At 31.5% G+C, this 14008-nt stretch overlaps 2 protein-coding genes across 10 annotated transcripts in view; one reads left to right on the forward strand and one right to left on the reverse strand.

The window, feature by feature from the left end:
* LOC106466203 (serrate RNA effector molecule homolog) overlaps positions 1 to 1880 on the forward strand; it is a 51036-nt gene extending 49156 nt beyond the window's left edge. For 7 of the 8 annotated variants that reach the window (XM_022394159.1, XM_022394160.1, XM_022394161.1 and 4 more), the window contains one exon: positions 1660 to 1880. In XM_022394159.1, the coding sequence (XP_022249867.1) occupies positions 1660 to 1738 (79 nt within the window). In that variant the 3' untranslated portion in view covers positions 1739 to 1880. Of the gene's footprint in view, positions 1 to 1326; positions 1498 to 1659 lie in introns of all 8 variants that reach the window. The other variant, XR_002612140.1, reaches the window with a different exon arrangement.
* Positions 1881 to 3217: 1337 nt separating this feature from the next.
* Positions 3218 to 14008, reverse strand: part of LOC106466199 (serine/threonine-protein kinase PLK1-like) — a 27453-nt gene continuing 16662 nt past the window's right edge. For both annotated transcript variants that reach the window (XM_013926443.2, XM_022394156.1), the window contains exons 10-12: positions 7635 to 7788; positions 6490 to 6736; positions 3218 to 5346 (exon numbers count right to left, since the gene is read on the reverse strand). In XM_013926443.2, coding sequence (XP_013781897.1) covers positions 5125 to 5346; positions 6490 to 6736; positions 7635 to 7788 — 623 coding nt within the window. In that variant the 3' untranslated portion in view covers positions 3218 to 5124. The remainder of the gene's footprint in view (positions 5347 to 6489; positions 6737 to 7634; positions 7789 to 14008) is intronic.

Genomic DNA, 14008 nt, shown 5'->3' on the forward strand with positions numbered 1-14008 from the left:
TCCATTTTTGAAACACTCCCTTATATATGTTTACTTCTATATATGACATGAATAACCAATCGGAAGCTCAGCATGTCCATCTAGTGGATTTTTCAGCCTTTCTAACATTCCTTCCACCATTTCTTTCTTTTGAACCATTTTTTTAGACCCAAATACAGCTTAGTTACTAAGCTTGATAAATTATAGTAGAATTCTATGATATTGATGTCATCTTTTAGTTATTCAAATGTATATATAAAACCTAAAAAAACATTTTGTTTCATATCCTCCACGTGAAAATTTTTAAAGGCTTAGTGACCTCCGTAAAGCAGCAACTGAATACAAAGGTTGTAACTAGAAGAGATAATTGTTTGCTTTACTTCTTCATTTACTATTCTATGTTTTAGGAACAATCACCTTAAGAACGTATTTCAAAATAGCAATAATCTATATACGTATATAATGTATAATAATTGAAATGTGACTGTATTTTACAGAATACTAGTCGACTAAAATACAGCCAAGACAAGTTACTTTGTACAGACAAAAGGTCACATTTATGTTATTTGACACCGTAACACGAGTGCAAGTTCAATATAATAAATATATAATGTTACAAGAATTAAGCTATTTGGTCTAAACATTCATGTTTTTGTGTTCATTCTAGAATGAAAGAAGCATAATTTATGTTTATTTCCTAATTTTTTATGGTGGTTGCGATATCTGTCAAATCTACCAAACCTGTACAGAGATTAATTACTGAAAATAACAGATAAATATAGTTTTTTCTTGGAGACGTTTGATAACTATCTGGTGCATAAAAGTATTTTTAATCTTAAAATGAAAATTACTTTGCATGATAGATAGGCAAGATGTAAAAAAAAGGCATAAGAGAAACATTGCTTTACAAACCTTAAGACTTAATAAAAAAAAAAAAGAGATATTTTGCATATGAAAGCATTGTAATGTTTACTGATAACCTGTCAAATTTCGTTAACATTTGCTTATTAATTTAAAAGTTATAGCATGAAAACTATAACAAGCACAAAATGCAGGGACCAAGCTGAAAGAGCTAAGTATAAATAATAGAAGGGAATTTTTGCCGAATCCGAGAGTTGACAGTTTAGTCTTTATTAAAAAGATTTTTTGAAGGAATATAGTAACCAGATTGCGTGAAACAAAATTTTTACACACTTTTTCCTTCAATTACTTTATTGATTCAGGTCTTTAGATTAATTTTATTTTGTATTTTTAGTGTCAAGCCTTTAGATTTATAGTTTTTTAATAACCAGCAAGAATCCAAAAAACAGAGTAGGCAAGACCATCTTCTGCTTGATTCTCTTTCAGTGGACAGTCTGATCCCAGGGAAGTTGTTGGCTATCATGATCTGGACGCACCTCCCGACCTGGAAATATTCTAAAAAATCGCCATTACTCAAAGCTCGAGTGGTCCGAGTGTTTTTTTACTCAACATCCAACTATTTATATGACCAGCCATCAATATGAGCTACTTGATGATGTATAAAGTTATGAATTATTACACTGCATTTTTTAATTGGTCTTAGTTTAATAAAACATTCATCCTTTTCATGACATGTTTTTTCATGTGTGTGTAGTAAGATTCACACTTACATGTGTGGAGTGAAGGAATTGATTCCAATACATTTCTCCATCTTTGCAGAAGAAGTCCTCGCTCAGAACCAAGAAAAATCATCACATACAGAGACCTTGATGCACCAACAGATGCTGACATCTTGTAGTGATTGATAATCAACTTAATTCATTTATTATTCTCATTTCTTATTTGCTTTTTTAATAAAAATCATCAGAATCATCACCAAATAGCACAGACATCCCACTGAAATTGTTTCAAAAAGGTATTAAAATTGTTTAGATAACCACTGTGATATATTTTTTTATTTGGTACTGTAACCACACAACTGAGTATTTATGAAATGAACAACTACAGTTATTTAATGGAAGAATTAAGATACACGGCTTTAAAAATGAGTGATTAAAGACTTCTAGTGGATGAATACTGTTTTAGTTAGTTGTAGTAATATTAGACTTCATCCAGTTTTAATGGGTTTTTTTAACTTGTAATTAAAATTTGTGTAGTAAATTTCACATATTGTGAATTAAACAAGTTTCTAACTTTTAAAACAAAATTACAAAGCGTGGAAGAATTTTATTTTTGAGACTTTCTTACGACATGAGGGTGAAAAGTTGAACCGAGTTTTTAAAATCAGAAGAATGTAAAACACTAATAGTGTTTATTGAAGCATTTCTCTTTTGTGAAGTATCTTCACTACCTATGTTAAAGAATAATACCTAGAAAAACAACATTGACATACTCCATACATATAAAGTTTTGTTAGCCAAATTTGAGTTACTGTTGAGCATCATTGTTTGTGAAAGCCTAATATTACTACAACTAAAGTGAAATTAACTTCACCATAAAAAAACAACTTGTATCAAGTTTCAAAGTAAGTTTGTAATGTTATTCCAGAAAGGTAAAAATTTTTTTTAATTGGGGGGTATAAAAAATACAGTATCAGTGCTTTTTATTTACATACCCTCCTGTCTTACAGTGTGATCAGGGGATGATGCACAATTTGTATGGTTATTTCTTTGTAAACAAGTAGAAATACATTTGTAGTCACAATTAAAACACCTAAACACAGTGCAAAGTGTTCAGAAAATAGTCATCCTCACTTTGAACATACAATGAAATAATTTTTGTGGAAATGTAGCACAAAACTTTTATTTATGAATAGCAGAATAACAATCTCATCACTTCATGGCTGGAGATTTATATTCAAATAGCTCTTTAGCACTCCAGTTAATGAACGATAGAGGCAAAATCGTTACGATGAAGAAACCACTTAAATTGTCAAATATGTGATAAAAGGTACAAAATTCAGACTAGATTGTCTCCATGAGAGTGCTCTAAGTTCTTGAAAGCATGAGTAGAAAATTTAACTGGATAATGATAGCTCTGTGGTAACAAACTAAATGTTTGTCAAAGATTTTTCATGCTTACACTATCCAACTATATGAGAAGCTTTCTTAACTTAAGCAATGAAACAAATATATTTAGATGTTGATTATTATAATGGAAGAAAAATGAACGCCACTAAACATGTATATATATGTGTATAGTAACAAAAATTGTTTTGTTTTTAAATACTTTTGGCAAGTTTCAAGGGGGGGAAAAACAGATGAAAACTGTTTGACAAACTAAATTATTTTATTTACAGATAAATCAACATAGATCTGATAAAGGTGGATGCATTACGAATTTATCCCTACTTCTCTCAACCACAATTACCAAGTTTTACAACAGCTTTAAAATCATATTTGAGGAGTATAGAGCAAGATTCATGAATTTAGTTTCAAAAGAATTGACCAAAATTTGTTCATTATTCATTTTCATCAACATATATTAAGTAATATAACTTAATTAAAATCAATATTATCTGAACTCAAGTTTGTTCTGCCACAGACAGACATTTCTTGTCAACACAGCATTATGCTAATAAGATACCTTTATTTGAAAGTTCTCATGGTCACTGTAGTCGAACCTTAATCCCTCTAGCATATATAAAATGCATTATGATATTAAGAAAAATCTATAAGCATTGGCTCACATGGTTGAAGACTTCTTTAGCTACAGCCATATTACAACTTGAAAAACTTAATGAACTAGTTAGATTTTTGTTGAAATATAAATGTCATAGTATTTTAACATTTCTTATATACCAACTTTATTTTTCTACAATTAATATTTCTACTAATTTATTGTGTCTTTATTCTAACTGAGATAGGGTTTAATTTGGCACTTTTTTAGCTGCTAGAGAAGATTCCATTAATATTAGAAATGAAAAAATGATTTGGTGCAAGTGAGTAGATCTTTTATTTAAGTGACCAGCTCAGTTCAATAATGATTAATTGCCTGGTATTGATACTTAGTGTTACATACTATATCACAGATCCACACAAAAACTGTAATGTGACTGAACACACACACTTCAAAGCTACATTATTGATTGTATATTTTATGTGATAACATGGACAAAATGCATTTAACAAAATCTGAAAAAGCTATTTCTTTGTGGTGACAAATTATTTATATTAGTTCAAAATGGAGAATGTTATAACAATTGGTAATAAAGTGAATTATTCTAGTTGACGGAACTTTCATAGTTGAGAACAATACAAACATTAATAAAAAATACAACTATGCATTCACCAACTGTCAAAATTATGAATACGGGTAAGATAAAAACAAGATGCTCAATACTTACATTTTCTGTTTTTTAAGAATTAATCAAAACTATTATAGAATTCTAACTGATAGTACAACACTTATTTCATCACAAGTTGGACAATATTTAATGACAAATACTAAAATAAAAACCAATCACAAAATACACAAATGAAAAGTTTTTAATAACTTGTAGAAAAAAACAGAACCTTTAGATTGATAATCTGAAAAAGTAAAGTTGCTAAAAAAGAGCTTTCTTTTGATGGGTTTATTTTAATCTTTACTTTCAATGTTATACGATCAGAAAAAGTATTATAAAATGTAGGCATATATCCCACATTTCACTTGCTAGGCTACCACCACTTATGGCACTGATATGCTCATTATGGAATGTTTTCTCAATACATCATTTAATACTTAGGTAAAATGCAGTGTTCCAAAGACCCGTTTTATTAACAACATTGAAAGTCTTCTGTACTCTATATTTCAAAGAAATTAAATGTCTAAAAAAGCTGAAAAATATACGTTACAATACAATGTAGAACATGAAGTAGCTGTGTTGGTTTATATTTTAATAACTAAAAGAAAAGGACAAAAAGTTCACACAAACAACCATCAATGCACAGTACATTCTGATTTAAAAATGCCTTAAAGACATTCAATACTTTTAAATGTTTCATAACATACGCTAACCATGTTTTCCCATGGTAAGTTAACAGTTCAATAACAGTGTTGTACACAACCACTATGGAAGCCCCTTTATGGGGCAAGCTGGGTTGCCCTCACGATTTTAATTGTAGAAAATACGAACAATAACGTCTGCAAACAATAGTTAAAATAACTTCCTATGCTTTAGAAACAGCATATAATCTCTTTGACTTATGCAGGCGTTTTCTTTTGCAAAGATCCTGACTGGGAGGTTAACAACCTCTCAGCCATTGTTCTTGCATATCTAAGTCGTGAAGCAAGTTCCCGAGAACATCCAAAGTCTTCAATAAGCTTCAACCGAAAAGTGCGGAAATCTTTCTTTTCATCAATATACGTAACAGCTCCCATTAGAGGGCAAAGAATAATTTTAGTGTGATCTTGAAAGAAATTTATCTGAAAAGTAAAATACAGAAAAATAATTATTTTTAAATATATATATATATATATATAATTTTTCAAATTAGAAATCTAAATATGTGCTCATCATTCATCACAATAATGGTGACAACACATCCTGCGTGTCCGTGCTGATTTTTGTGATACCTAAATTAGAACACAATTTTCATATTCTAAAGTTCCTATAACAACAGTAATAATAAAAAGGTAAAAGAACATAAATTCACAACATTAAATTAATGATGGAAAAAAGAAGTTTCCTAAATTTCCCCAAAAAAATATTAACAGCTACTGTCTTGAAGATGATTTAATTGCTAGTTATTCGAAAAGAAAAGCATTTCATGCAAAATTAAGTTGTGTAATGATATAAAATGATTTTATTGTTTCAAATAACTGTACTTACTTTAAAATTTGAAGTAGAAAAATTTTATTTTGCTGAAGAGTTGATTTTAATCCTATGTTTACAGGTGGGGGTCAAAGTGCACATGCCATGAACTTTTCCAGAATGCCATTCAACATTGTATTACACATCTAATTTCAGAGTTACCTTGCAAATATAGTAACAGTTATTGGTACTGGAGACTACATATCAGATAAAGTATACAGGGATACTAAAAGAAACTGTAGATATGCATTTTGGAGGTTCTAAAGGTTTATCAATTAATTTGTAAGAGGAACAAAAGTATTTTTCACATGAACATCACCTTGCACTCTAACTTTCAGAGTACAAGTCAGACTGATGTCATCAAATCACAGAGATATCCTGAGTACAAATACTTTCGTAACACATCAGATCTTTGTGTACATTTTACTAAAAGCTTGTCATATCTCTTGTAGTAGATTTGGAATTATAGTCAATATTCCTTCTCCAATATGGGGTCAGTTCAATGTACTACTCTCATGAAGATTCAGTTAAAAGACATTTTACTTTTAAGAATGGAAAATTTACTGTCAAAATAAATCATTTTCTTACAACTCATGCCTACTAATTTTTATAATTGTTGAAAAGTAAAGAAACCATGAGGCAATAATATTAATTAAAAGAAAATTTAGTTCATTCTTTTCACAGTGTACATATGCTTGAGTTATTTCTTTTTCATGTATATATTTATATAATGACAATGAAAAACAATAGTGCACCTGTAGGGTTCCATTTGTAAGATGAAGGACAATTGCACTCCTCGTACGAAACCAAGATCGTAAGTATGGAAGCCGAATCAGTTCGTCTCCTTCCCTTGGAACAATACTCTCTCCAGCCTTCAGGAGGTGCTCATTCATGTAGTTGCAGAAGTATTTCAAAAGCGTTATTTTCTTGCTTAATGTTTCAGGAAATTTTTGAAGAGTGTAGTAACTTTCTTGTCCATCTCTTTCGATGTACTGGACATTACTATTTAAAGTAAATGTTGTTTAGTATGAATATCTCAAACTCTAAATCTGAAGTTAAAATATTACACTTAAACTTTCAAGCATGACAATGTAGGAAAACTATGATAATCTCATTGCATTTAATTACCTTGAAAGTAATAGGTGAGAAACAGAATATTTTAATTAGTATAATAATATTACAACTGATTAAACAAACGGAATTTTAACTATCTAAACTGATTAAACAAACAACTTGACAATGTAGGAAAACTATGATAATCTCATTGCATTTAATTACCTTAAAAGTAATAGGTGAGAAACAGAATATTTTAATTAGTATAATAATATTAAACCTTTAATATTAAAACTGATTAAACAAACAATTTAACTATCTAAAACTGATTAAACAAGCAACTTTAACTATCTAAAACTAACAAAACAAACAATTTTAACTATCTAAAACTAACAAAACTGATTAAACAAACAATTTTAACTATCTGAAACTGATTAAACAAACAACTTGACAATGTAGAAAAACTATGATAATCTCATTGCATTTAATTACCTTGAAAGTAATAGGTGAGAAACAGAATATCTTAATTAGTATAATAATATTAAACCTTTAATATTAAAACTGATTAAACAAACAATTTTAACTATCTAATACTAACAAAACTGATTAAACAAACAACTTGACAATGTAGGAAAACTATGATAATCTCATTGCATTTAATTATCTTAAAAGTAATAGATGAGAAACAGAATATTTTAATTAGTATAATAATATTAAAACTACATTCATTCTTTAAAACAATGCATAAAACAAAATGTACAATATGTATTAAATCAAAATAGTTTATAAACAAAAACTTCATCATAAGGCCTACTTTCTACCGAGTGTTTCAGGTACACAGACTTACAGTTCATCAGCTAGTAGAATGATACGAGTGGAATCATTAAAAAGGACTCCTACACTATTATCACAGAGTTGGTAACCTAGTCCGTACTTGTCTGTATAGTCCACCCACTTACTGACCCAGAAGATGGGGATGGCAGCAGGGTCTAATGCCTCATCTAAACAGTAAAAATAAAAATTTATTAACACTTCACAACAGTTAAAAATGCACAAAGGAGCACATTTAACACCTTAAAAAAGACCACATAATGGAGTATACATGTAAATTTAAGATTTTAACTTTATGAAGACCTACACTGGTTGAGCAATTTAATAGAATCCTCATACAATTACATGCTATATGATTGATTGGATTTATCAATGCAAAGGTGTACTCATATCATGGTCAGGTAAGACAATAGGAAGAACAAGATTCTCTTAAGATTTTCAACAAGACATGAAAAGAGGAGTGTCATTATCTTGGGCTGGCCGTTTAAAAATAATCCTACATTCATTCATTCTATGAGCAGTGAGCACATCTACAACTAAAAACTGCACTAACTACTGGTGATAATTGGAGAGACGTAAAATGAAGAAGACTTTTAAACCATGTCTTAATTCAAGTGGTCAGGACTAGACTAACTTCAATGGTAGAAAGTGAAGTAGATTATAGAAACTGTCATATAGCAGGTAAGAACCAGTCTAAAATTAGCATATCTCAAATGTAAAAAAGGAAAGTAAAACAACTATGGGTAACCATATAATGGAAGCATGTGATGTAAACTGAAAAATTGCAATTCAGCCTTTTCTGTAGTGTTGGTAGAATAAAAGTACGGAGAAAACCATAAGACGTGCTTAGCCCTGTTTGTGTGATGTAATAGAACAGAAAAAATTCTCAAGGCAGAGGGTGGCTCCTTTGGATTATTTTATAAAAGTGAATGACATCCCATAGGTATCTGAACATTGTTGGTGATCATGTCAACCCCACAATACGGTGCATAGGTAAGAGACCTTTTGATAAGATAATAACTGTGTCTATGGTGGGTAATGAAAACAGCAGAAAATGAAAAAGAAAGAAAAATTCAGGTATCAAAAATGAAAAAATAAATCAGGAACTTTTAAAATAATATTCCAATATGATAATCATATAACTAATCCATCACATGTTCTTTAATTGTAATTCGCAGCACACTTACACAGAAGCCAAATGATTTCAGCTTTTAGGGCATCTTCTTTTGGAACATAACATGTAAGAGGACTTTTTTTTTGTAGAAATCACAAGTGGTATAACAGTTTCTCTTTTAACGTTTTTTTGAGCAAGGCTTAGTGTAGCTTGATTTCCTCTTACAGATGCACATTTTATATGCTTTACAGTTTTTGCATGATGCAGTGTGTCCAGCCACTTGTGCCAGAGGAAATTCACAGGTTCATTGGAGGAAAATATAAGAATATCTGGAGGAAATACTGGGTATAATTGTCAAAATATGGTATCAAATAAGGCCAGTGTATCACATTTGAAATTAAATTATGGGAAGACAAAGAAAAATAGTAGAAACAAATATTGTATGGTGACCTCCTCCACTCCTTATAGTCACTCCAGCTATACCATTTTGTTCACTTTAAAACAAACATGAAGGCTGACTACAAAAACATGTAAATAGATTCAAAATCTGTACCAACATACATGTTAATATTCTATTGGAATAAGCTAACAATCTGATGTGGTACAAATCACGTGTATGAGTCACAGTTACTAATATTTTTGTCATATTTAATACATGATGCATTCAATTTTTAGTTGACTCAATTAATCTATAGTAAAAATATATAAATTGTAACATTTAATGAGTAAATATTCAAACATTAACATAATATTCTTAATCTCAGTTGTGTAAGCAAATATCAGTGATACTTAAATACAACTAATACAATTTATTTTCATAGCACATGTCAACTAGACTAGAGCAACAGAAAAAATTAAACTACAAACAGTTAATCTGAGTTAAACAATCTTTATAACACAGACTTATCACTGCAACAGTCTCTGAACATATAAGGTACTGCACATTTCTCTATAGGCTACTTACTCTGGAGCTCACTATTAACTATAATCTTCTTCCAAATCTACAAGTAATTCTGCATAAAGTATTCTACATCCTAACAAATATTCTTATTTATACATGTTTTTTTGCTGGCAAATCCAGATCCTTTGCTAATATATCAAAAAAATTTCGTTTTGTTTTTTCCAGGGTTTGCCTTGATTCCATTGTTGACTTGGGGACTTTTGAGGTCTTTTTTGCATTTCTTCTGACCTGCCTCGATCATTGCATGAGCTACACTAGCAGCAGCAAAATCTCTTTTCCTTGATAACTTTAACCAATTTGTCATTCCCTTCATTTAAAAGCTTCTCATTCACACTTAATGAATCCTTTGCTTCTTTTTCTTTGGCACACAATTTTCTTCTTCTTGAGAAAGTGCAGCATTGTCTTTTACCAACTTTTGTTTTTGTTCCTTCCTCTTATCTGCCTCCTCCTTTTTTCTCTTTTTTTTTGCTTTCATTACTTCCAATCTTTGTTCATAAGCAGTGTAAGCAACCTTGACAGCAAACAAAAGCTTTTTAGTAATTGGCACATGCTCTGGCCTTCCCATTTCTGGATCAAAGAACCTCACAGAACCTTTAGCTATCCTAACAGCATTGGTGGTTTCTTCACTCACTGATGCTCACCAAATACTTATTCACAGAGAATCCCCTCTCTATGTCTGCATTTCCATGAGCTAGAATCAGTGAAAATTTCACACCCTTCCCCAGTTTGGAGTATTTAGGTTTTCCTATCAATTCTAATCTGTGCAAGAACATTCCTTCAGTAATGATCAATATGTGCCTCACTCACATTTTCTGAATGGTCCTGCCTACTGGCCTTCTCAGTTAAGTACAGATTCCACTCATCAAGTACTTCTACAATGTCTGTTTCATTGACATTGGGAAGCTTTCTTGCCAGCCTCTTGATGGAATGAACTGTTCCACTTTTCATTGGATTCAGGCATCCTATGTACTTCAAGATACTTTCTGAAACAGGCAGATGGTTAATTATGTAGCCGACAGCAGATGAATAAAAGGCGCGCATTCCTAGCAACATCTTATGCTTGCTACTGCTGAACAGCTTTTGCATGGCTTTTCTAGTTGGTTCACCAATAATCACATGTTCATCATCCATCTGGTTCTTAACATCTAAATGCTTGACCTCACACAAATCAGTGCCTTCCTTTGTTCCAACTACCTCTGGCTTTACATACTGCAACATAAGCCTCCTAACTAATTCACTGAGTTTATCATACAGAATGTGAATTTGTGGACTTTGTGATTGGAAAAGCTCCAGGAATGAGTGGAAGAGTGGAGCCACTGCCTGGATGAAGTAAAGCAAAGTCAGGGTTTCTGGACTAAAAGCTGCACTCTTGGGGGAATTTCATCTTTTCTCTTTCATATACTTATCAATGGCCTCCCATTGTTCAAGAATTCGATCCACAACAGGTGACAAAGTAAGCCACCTAGATGACACATGGTGTTGAAACATGTACTCTTCAACACCAATATCAACTTGCACATTGTTGTAATCCTCCTTGCTTGCTGTAGATTGCTTAAAGAAAGTAAACAGGTCAATTGCCAGTTCATCAATGTCTTGTAAAAGAGTTTCCTTTGCCTGTCCAAATGCATTGTCGACAGTGTGAATATAGCAGGAACCAATGTCTATCAGACCAGGATGGCCACTTTCAAGAAGAGAAGAGCTAACTGTTCTCCAGATTGTTTTATTGACATTTGGTCCATCATTACATAGTGTCATAAGAAGATTTCCATTCAGTTTATCATCATAGAGAGACTTAAGGATAGCCTGGGTTACATCTTTCCCTTTGGCATGTCCAAACATCAATCATTTATAGAAACAAACTTGGACTTCATCCTTAAGTGTTGACCAGTATCTGATGTGCAAGTCAAGCTGTTTCTTCCCTTGAGCTGTTGTTGCTTCATCAAAATGAAGTGTGAATGGAGTCTTGGAATCATTTACATCAGCAACCAATGCTTCAGTAAAATATGGGTCTATCCCATCCGATAACATGCATGATACCTTCATCCCTGCCATGTGGAATTTTGATGCAGCTGGACAATCAAACATAGCTTTGAACATGTCAGATATATCATCACAAGAGTGAAAGCTATAATTGCTAGCAGCCACTTTTAAACACAATATTGTTTCTGCAACAAACACATCATCATTTACAATTTTGACCTTCATCGAAGGTTTCTTTTCAGTTGACTTGGTCTCCTTGAAACACAACTTCATTTGACATGGTGTCAAAGCACTCTTAGCCATCTCCCCTTAGCATGCTGCTTTAATTGTTCTAGTTCAGATCCATCACATGCTATTTCCTTTTTGCACAAAACACAAAATGCTTTAAAGTCATCAGAGCCCTTTTTGAACCAATGTATATTATGTCCATTGTTGCCATTCTTTTGCAGCCAGTGTTCTTGAAATTTGGTCTTTCCAGCAGGTATATTCAATACTTCAGACTAAAATCTCACTGCATACGTCTCTGAAAAAAGAAAGTTGTCATTATTTGAAATCAACAAGATAGTTAAGTAAAAAGGTTGCCGTTTCTTCAACTCTCTGAAAACAAAAATATTAAGTGACCACGTTCAGCTGAAATTAAGTAATAGCAAAACAATAAATCAAATATGCATGTATAAGAAAATATTTAACCATTTGAAACACTATATCGTGCTTCAAATATTCATCAGTAATATATTTTATATCTAAAGCTCATAATCCAACCCAACCCCAAATATTGCTGCTCTGACTAATTACTAGATAGCAATAGTGAGTCACAATAAGAATTATTTTTTCAAGAAAATATTCCTTACCTTAATGACTGATGAACACGGCTTCCTTGAACATATGGATACAATTGTGAATATGGATGATTCAAGTTTGTTCTCCAGAGAAAAAAAATTCTACAATAACTTTATTATACTTTCATTTTAAATAAATTTTGGATGTATGCAACACAGTTAGAAGGCTTTTATCACCTTTGAAATTAAAATAACAATTAATGTTATACATAACTGCCACATATAATAGTAGTACTTTTTGGGGGATCTAATTGGCAGTTTTAATTTTAAATATTAAAGAATCCCCAAGACCTGAAAAATATAGGAATACATACAAAAATATAAGAAATATAGGAACACTGGATGCCCTGCATGATGTAGTAGGCATTTTGACCATTACATTGTCACATACCAGATTTTTGAATTTACAAAATGTGCATTAAAAACTATATTGTGTGCTCCCAGTTATACACCAACTATTTAAATGGTCACTATTTACTGTCATTGATATCCAACCATAAAGTATGAAGTTTTGCTTTCTTCTTTCGCACTGTCAGCTATTATCTCTTTGTGCTAACTATTATACCTGTATAAGAAACACAGACATTCAATCTTGGCTAGAAACTTTATTCTGAATGATATATCCTAGAAGACATGTGACCATACAATACAAATACTAAAAGGACATGAAAAAGGGATACATTGTACAGAGTTTGTGGGTAATGTGCCCACAAAGAATATAGCAACAGATATATAACTTTCTATTATTAATAATTACTAATAGATGACTTTTTAGGGACATATGTGATTAAAGTATTTCACAAGCGGTAGTTTTCTGGCAAGCTAGAATACACAAAGCACTTTATTTATAGCAATATAAAACTGACAAAGCTTTACTCAGATACCTCTTTATACCATTTTAGAATAATCCAAATTTTCTGGTACAAAATATCCCATAGTTTTCATAATCAATATGTGTTAAAAAGACTGGTCTCCATTTAATATGAAAGGTACTGCACTCATTAATAAACATGTCCTTGTATGCTTGTGATGGAAATTGATACAAACTACAGATCATAGATTGGGGCATACCAAAGCTATTGGATATCAGATGCTCTAAAATGATTTCTGATTTGAGCAGTATTTGGTAACTTTAATCAGCTTAGAGTGAAAATAAAAAAATGTGTGTGTGTGTCAGGAAACTCCAAAAACAAGAATCTGTAGAAGCACTATAATAAACCAAATTACCATGCTCGCATTTTCCGAAATTCATTCAAAGAGGTCAATGGTCACTTCAATTACCTTCCTTTCCCAACATAATCACTCAATCACATTAAAATTTTTTTTAGATGAACCATAATCTATTGCAAACTTCTCAGAACACCAGCGTTTCCCAAACTATGGGTCGCGACTCACTGGTGGGTCGCAAGTGGAATGTTAGTGGGTCGTAAAAAGTTATACTAGAATTACGCATTAGCTTCGATTAAACGCTATCTGTCGAGATAGTTCAAGACTCG

The sequence above is a fragment of the Limulus polyphemus genome, unplaced genomic scaffold, assembly GCF_000517525.1.
Source record: "Limulus polyphemus unplaced genomic scaffold, Limulus_polyphemus-2.1.2 Scaffold2185, whole genome shotgun sequence".
Lineage (NCBI taxonomy): Eukaryota > Metazoa > Arthropoda > Merostomata > Xiphosura > Limulidae > Limulus > Limulus polyphemus.